The sequence below is a fragment of the Elephantulus edwardii genome, unplaced genomic scaffold (genome assembly GCF_000299155.1).
Source record: "Elephantulus edwardii isolate Elephantulus edwardi_28Jun2011 unplaced genomic scaffold, EleEdw1.0 scaffold00168, whole genome shotgun sequence".
NCBI lineage: Eukaryota > Metazoa > Chordata > Mammalia > Macroscelidea > Macroscelididae > Elephantulus > Elephantulus edwardii.
Window position 1 is genome coordinate 2,170,888 of NW_006399918.1, and position 7,855 is coordinate 2,178,742.

General features: G+C 36.5%; 1 protein-coding gene across 1 annotated transcript; it reads right to left on the minus strand.

The window, feature by feature from the left end:
• Positions 1 to 2,261: 2,261 nt before the first annotated feature.
• LOC102859882 (olfactory receptor 10T2-like) lies at positions 2,262 to 3,206 on the minus strand. Its single transcript, XM_006895432.1, has one exon. The coding sequence runs from the start codon at positions 3,204 to 3,206 to the stop codon at positions 2,262 to 2,264; it is 945 nt and encodes a 314-aa protein (XP_006895494.1).
• Positions 3,207 to 7,855: the final 4,649 nt, after the last annotated feature.

The following is a 7,855-nucleotide window of genomic DNA, read 5'->3' on the forward strand; positions in this document are numbered from 1 at the left end:
TTTGTGAACACTCTTTTAGATCTTTGCAGATAAAGCAGTATATAGTCATGTGTAGATTAGAGGGAAATGTGCATTAGTGATGAGTGGTTTTATATATGTTGGATAGGTGGATGAAAGTGTTCTGAGAATTTTCTTACCATAGATAAAGAAGATGAACATTAATTCCCATATTTCCAGATTAGTATTTCCTACAAGAGAGCTCTAGTGGCTTAGTGGTGAGGAGTTGTTCTACTGACTCAATGGTAGGTGGTTCGAATCCACCAGCTGCTCCAAGACAGAAATGGGCAATCCCTCTCTTGCAATTCACTGCCTCTGAAAACCCTTTGAAGGGCCACTTATGAGTTGGTTTTAACTTAACATTACATAAGAACAATCTTTCCTATTGCAACTCTCAAAGTTCTATCTCAAATGGTTGTGCCAACATTTTCTAAGAAAATCTCAAATCCTTAAATTGATGATAAAATTAGAGTGCATGTTCTCATGTACTCATTAATAGGAATCAAAGGAATGCCTCAATGATGTTCTAGATACTGTTTTATGACAAATTAGGGAATAAACTGACAATAGAACCTCATCTTGCAATAATCATCGCCAAATTATTTTGTACCACAGAGAAAAATGTTAGAAACCCAGATATTTTAAAAGACTACAAACATTATTACTAGCATAAAGCAAATTCAACTAAGCTTGCCATCATTCTTTTGTTCTTGTAGGTTTTTGGTTCTTCCTTTTCCTTCCAATGCTAACTTTTCTCTTTCCTGTTTCCTCTTAATGTCCAGCATTCCAATGCCTCAACACATAATGTCATTAGATAGGTTGATAAAAATATTAACTCTTAAATTATTTCAAATGCATTTTATATCTTAAATCAGTATACTGGACTGTTTAAAACATTTCATTTTTAAATACTTATCAATGTGAGATAAGCATTCCTTTCTATCACTGTCCATTTACAGTTTATTTATTCTAGCTCACACAGTGTTATAATTTATGGAGTTACTCTTAAAACATGTTTATGCAACACCCAAGCAAAAGAGTTCTTAAGATGCATGTTGCTTAAGGTATAATTAGGCAAATGAAAACTTGTGAAATTGATATTGCATGGTTTGCTTACTAATACATACAACAATAAACTCAGTAAAATATATTTGATGCACTTATAAATGTGGCTTAAGTGGCATCATTTTTTATAGTGAGACAAGGAAGAGTCAGTTGTGCACACTTCTCTATATTTTCTTATGGTACCTATCTTATGGCTTTTCACACAGCAGATGATAAGTATATAGAACTCAGTGGTTTTAGTGACTGATCAACTTTTTACTTCATATTATCTATCATCCAATCCTAATTTTCACATTAAAGTTAGGTAAATGGAGTGGGTAGAAGGAATATTTAATTAATTTAACTAAGTGGAACTAATATTTTTCAAAAAGCACTAAATTGCTCTGCATAGATTAATTTATTTACTAAATCATTACAATGACGGAACAAGGTAGGTATTGTAGGTTTTAGGTTAGGTGGAAACTGATCCAAAAAAAAAAAAGAGTTTAAGTTCTTAAGGGGGAAAATTATTTGAATCAATTAGAACACATTTGTGACACCAAACTGTTTTCTACTTAGCACTTTCTGTCTTTATTTACACAACAGAGAACTTAATTTTTAGAAATAATCCATTTATTTCAAGTATTGCTTTATAAACATAAAAAAATAGATATACAAACATTCAGAGACTTAAAACAACATTCCCATCATTTTCTTTAGTGTAAGAAGGGCATTGATAGACTGGGTATTCACAAAAAGACAAGTACTTGAAATGTTGATCTGAGAAAACTGACATTCACAGCATATGAGAAAAAGAATAAAAATCTTGCATTCTTGGAAATTTTAGTGTTCACATGAGTTTCTGGAGACTGCTTGGTGGCATAGTGTGTAACCTGTTAGGTTGCTAACTGAATGGTTGATGGTTTGAATTTATCAGCCGATCTGCAAAAGCAAGATAGGGAGTCTGCTCTCATAATCATTTATAGTCTCAAAACCCCAATGGGTGGTCTCTGTGAGCTGGAACTGACTCAGTGGTTTGGGTAGTGGATATAGACCAAAACTAAGAAAGAACTTTCTGATAAAAAGCATACACTTTACTTGCTGTCCTTAAAAGCCATTCTTTCACAGAGATATAGGCAAATGAACAGATCTGATTATAGACTCCAAGTTCCTTCTAGGATGTTTTTCTGAATAAAACTTTCCTGAGTTATTAACTTTATTCACACAGTTTTGGGAAATGAATATCTATTCAAGACTTTCCTCAGAGCTGTCTTCACTTCTTTATTCCTCAGTGTGTAGACAAGGGGGTTGAGTAGGGGAGTGATTACAGTATAGGTCACTGCCACCAGCCGGTCCTTGTCTGAGGAGTACAGGGATGTGGGCCGTAGGTAGATAAAGGAAGCACAGCCATAGTGAACAATGACCACTGTCAGGTGGGAAGCACAAGTGGCAAAAGCTTTTCTCTGCCCCTCCACTGAGGATATTTTGAGGATGGTAGACACAATGAAAACATAAGAGATGAAAATCAGTACAAATGGAACCAGTAAAACGAGAATGCTGAGGAAGAAGATGACCATCTCCTTTAGGTTCGTGTCTGTACAGCCCAATTTGATGACAGGGGAAATGTCACAGAAAAAATGGTTGATCCGATTGGAGGCACAGAAAGGCACACTGAACACCAGGACATTGACAACCACAGAGATGAGGAAACCACAGAAGCTAGAGGCTAGAACCAGCTGCATGCAGGTGGCTCTACTGACAATGAGTGTGTAATTGAGAGGGTTACAGATGGCAACGTACCGATCATAGCCCATCACAGCAATGAGAAAGCAGTTGGTACAAGCCAAGCCCACAAAGAAATAAAGCTGGGCAGCACATCCAGAGAAAGAAATTGTTGGATTTGTCGAAAGCAGGTTGCTCAGCATTTTAGGCACAATGACTAAGGTGTAACATGTTTCAGAGCAGGAGAGGATAAAAAGGAAGAAGTACATGGGGGTGTGCAAAGCCCGGTCCAGGCGGATAACAGTCATAATGGTAACATTAGCCATCAAAGTGGTCAGGTAGACCAGTAGGAAGATGAAGAAGAGAAGGATCTGCAGATCCCCAAGGTTTGAAAAACCTACGAGGAAGAACTCAGTGATCATGCTTTGGTTCTGTCTCCTCATTGGTCAGTAGGAATCCGAGTCAGTCTGCCTGAAATTCAAAGCAGAAAGTATTAGATAAATATTAAATTACTTCAAAGGACGCCAGTTTCTATGCAAAACTGCTAATATTAGTCTGAGGAAACATGAGAACACTAATTGGGAAGTGAGAGAAAACAGGAAGCATGAAAAGCAGAGGCATAAATGACTCCTACACTCAAAGAAATAAAATTTTATTTCTATAGGCTCTTTCCAGTCTTTGTATTTATAAGTATATAGCAGATTCACAATAAATTAAATCTAGAAGTGATTCAGAGCTTACCTCATCAAATATTCTCATTTTAAGGAAGAAAGTGAAGTTCAAAAAGATTAAGCCATTTGCTTAACCTGTGAGGAGCAGTTCTTATAAGTCATTTATCTTTAAAGCCATCACATTAAAACCTAATTCATAAAAACAAAGCAAAAATCCAATGAAAATATTTTGTATGCTCCTTCTGACAAAACTGTTACTTGCTCAGATATTAATAAATAATTTCACTTAAAATTTACTCCATGATTGATGACAAAGATGTTTGAAGGGGGTTAGAATGGTCTTAAATATTGGCGTTTCCTGTCTCTCTCTCTCTCTCTCTCTCTCTCTGTGTGTGTGTGTGTGTGTGTGTGTGTGTGACTGTATGAGATTAAATCTGCAATAAGAGACCTTTCCAACATATTGAGGAGTAGTGATGTCAGTTTGAGGACTAAGCTGCATGTGATTCAGGTAGTCTTTCCAATTATTAGCTATGCATCTAAGACCAGTACAATGAATAAGGATGACAGAAAAAGAATTGACAGCTTTGAGCTGTGGTGTTGGAGAACAGCACTGAATATCCCATGGACAGTGAAGAGAATGAACAGATATGTCTTGGAGAGGGTGCAGCAGGAGTGTTCTTTGGATTCAAGAATGATGAGGTTTCACCTCACATACTTTGGACATGTTGCTAGGAGGTGCTGTTCCTTGGAGAAGGACATGATGTTGGAAGGTTGGAGGATCAGTGGAGAGAAAGACCCTCAAACAGGTGGATTCATGTAGTGACTGCTGCAAAAGGTACTTGTGTGTCAGGAAGTGTGAACGTGGCACAGGATAGAACAGGGTTCAGATCTTTTGTTCATAGGGTCACCATGAATTGTGTTCAACTTGACGGCACCTAACAGCAACAACAACAGAAAATAGGATTTTGGGACCAGAAGGTCAATAAAGGCTCACATCTCTTCCTGAATATGATGAAGCTGGGACTGAGACTACTCTTCTGATTTCTGTCTTGATCTTGGTTGTCTCCAATTGCTTTCAGAAAAACTCAGTGTTATCTGTGGAAAGAACTTCAACTTCATGTGGGGATCACTTAATGCTGAACCCTTTATACTAACCTTAGAAAATTAATCTTTGCTTTGAAGAAAAAGTCAGAAGTCTTCTCAGTGAATCTGTATCTAGTTCTGTGAACCTCTGTATACCAGCCTGGACAAGTACAGTATATAGTCACTGTGTTAGCCAAACCACTTATTCTCTTGCCAAACAATTCATTTGTCTAGAATTTTCTCTTCTTTAGCTTAGTCAAATTGTATAACTCCTTGATGTATCCATTTCCTTGTTCTTTACTTAACCCTCTGTAGTTACTCACAAAATGTTTCATTACTTTACATAAATTACAGTTTCCTGGCTACTTAAACATTCATATCCCTTTATGGTTTCTGAAAATCTTTCTGATCTCCCGCTTAGACAAACTGGCTAATCCTCCACCATTACACACACCTACAGCTGTGTCGCCATGTAACATTAATTAGCCTTTGCCTGCTGTTCTCTCATCCTTACTACCAGTTACAATTTATCATCTGTCATACAAAATCCCAGCTAAAGAGTTATCACTCCAAGGTTTTCCTGGGCATCCCTTAATTATTTTGCTTACTCTTGTCATTATATCTCTGCCAATTTGTTCTGGAATAATTTCCTAGAGTAGCACATAATGAGACTGGGAAGTTTGCAGTCTCTGGAGCTGGATGACATTGATTGGTTGGATCCACAACTGCTATTGCAGGACTGGAGAAATCACTGTTCTCAATGGCTCAGCTTTCAACTCTGAAATGGCAGTAATATAACAAATCATGGGAGGATCAGTGGTGGGGAGCAGTGATTTGAGTACAAAATGTTCCTAAAATTGTTTTCACTCATAACATTGTTGTTATGTGCCGTTGTGTTAGAACCAACTCTTAGTTAATCACAAGGGAAGCTTGTCCATCCTTCTTCCATGGAGCAGCTGGTGGTTTTGAACTGTGTGCCTTTGGATTGGTGAGCCCCCCACCCCCGATTCATAACTGGCTTTCAAATTTTAGCTGATAATATGTAGCCTAATTCCCTCATATGAGGAAACTGAGGCAAAAAGAAGGAAAAAAATAAAAAAAAATAGATGATACATTCAAACAGTAGCAGAGTTGAGGCTCTTGTTGTTAGGAACCATTGAGTCAACCAAAACTCACAGAAACCCTGTGAAAAACAAATCAGAACTTTGCCCTATGCTGCATAATCATCACAATCTCTGCTGTGCTCAACAGATGAAACCCTTGCCCTATGCTGCATAATCCTCACAATCTCTGATATGCTCAAGCACATTGTTGTCATTCTGTCAGTCCATCTTTTTTCCTCCTTTTTTTATTATTATTACTTTTAATGAAAATTTAGAGACTTTGGATTTCCATTCATTTATTATTGCAATTTTTTCCCTGCCTAACCTCCCCACCCAGTCCATCTTTTGAGGATCTTTTTCTCTTTCTCAGACCCTCTGTCTTTCCAAGCATAATGCCTTTTTCTAAGGACTGGGTCCTCCAAAAATATGCCCAAAATATGTGACACAAAATTTCACCATGTTTGCTTCTAAAGAGCACTTTCAATTGCACTTTCTCCAAGGCAGATTCATTGGTTCTTTTGACAGTCTATGGCATGGTTTGTACTCCTCAACAGCACTGCAATTCAAAGGCATCTCCTCTTCTGTCATCTTTCTTTGTTGTCCAACTTCCAGATGCATAGAAAATACCATAATTCGGACTAAATGCACTTATATATTTAAATGGATATTCTTGCCCTTTAGCTTTTTAAAAGAGATTCTTGACCCAATCCAACATGTTTGTAGATTTATTTTTTTTGTTTTACTTTTAAAGAGATTTAGGAGACAAAACACTAAAAAAAATACTCTAGTATAACACTGGTCAAAAGTCATGAAACTTCAGCAAACATGATTGTACCAATATTGATTTTTTAAAAATTTTATTTATTTTTTTTTACCTTTACCAAGAGTGCCGATTTTGGATCCAAATAAAAGAAAATAATTAAGAATCTTCAACAATGATTGACAACTTTAACTTGAAGTTGAGATGAGACAAATATCCCAAATGTCCTTATCCTCTCTATCTGAAGCTCTGTCAGCTGAAATACTTGGGTCTTAGTTTTGCTTTGCACTGTGTACTTAATCCATCTAACCAATCATCTGGGCTACAGATCAATGCCCTCTCTACTCTGAGACAACTTTTGCTCCAACTTTTTACCCACATTTTTGTTCCACTCATCATTTACTTTTTTCTTTCTGCTACAATAGACATCTACCCTGCTACTGACACAATTTAGTTCTATTCTTTAGTGTAAGTCCAGTTTGGGAAGATTTTGTAGATTTTCATTCTCAGTTTGTTGTGGGTTTTTGTTTGTTTTGTTTTGTTGTTGACTTTATGTGTTGTTTTGTTTTGTTTTGTTTTGAAGTCTTGTAATTCTTTAACCGTACTTTCTTCCATATCGAGAAAGTATTTTCTGTTTGGATAACTGCTGGTGCTACATGGTGTCTACCCCTATATTTTAACGTGGATCCTGGTGATGTGACCAAGTTCTGTACACAATGGTCTGTAGCATACTTTGATATCAGAGATATTTGTAGAATAGAGTGATAAATAATATTACTAAGAAGAGACATCCCTACAATAATGATACAATTGAGATACTTACACTCATCAACAGAATTCTGAAACAAATCCAGGTTCCTTTCTCCTGAATCCATCAATTTCTGAAGAAGAAATAGAAATTGGCTGATTTTTTAATAACATCAGGCACAATTGTTCTTTCAGATCTGATCAGGGAAAGTCTGGAGGCCATATAACCTTGAAAGATAGAACAGAAATCTGCTTAGCAAATGGTGTGGAGCTCGCTGAGTGATCTTAAAACTGTGTTTCTGATGGAAGATGGAGCAACAAAATGCCTGAGTGTTATACAGCTGGGAACCCCAGGGGGGTGAAACCTTAGAGAGAGGTTCTTCTTTGGAGTCTAGGCATTGCAAATGTATTGCTATAGCTTGTATGCTAATTCACAAAGAAACAAAAAAAGAATGAGTGAATGAATCACCTGCTTATTTGATATATAGAAGATAGATAGCTTTAAATAATGTGACTATTTTCCCAGGATATTTATTTAGGCACAAGGTTATCTCTGTTGAATGCCAAAAAATAGTATCATTCTAACTATTAGCTTTGTAAGTTCTAGATGTAGAAGGATGGTTTTAAGGTATGAAATAAAGAAATGACAACCTGAGTTAACTTTTGCATTTTTTTCCTTTCTTTAGGTTTTCTAGTTGAACAAATCAGATCATAATTGTCAATAATAC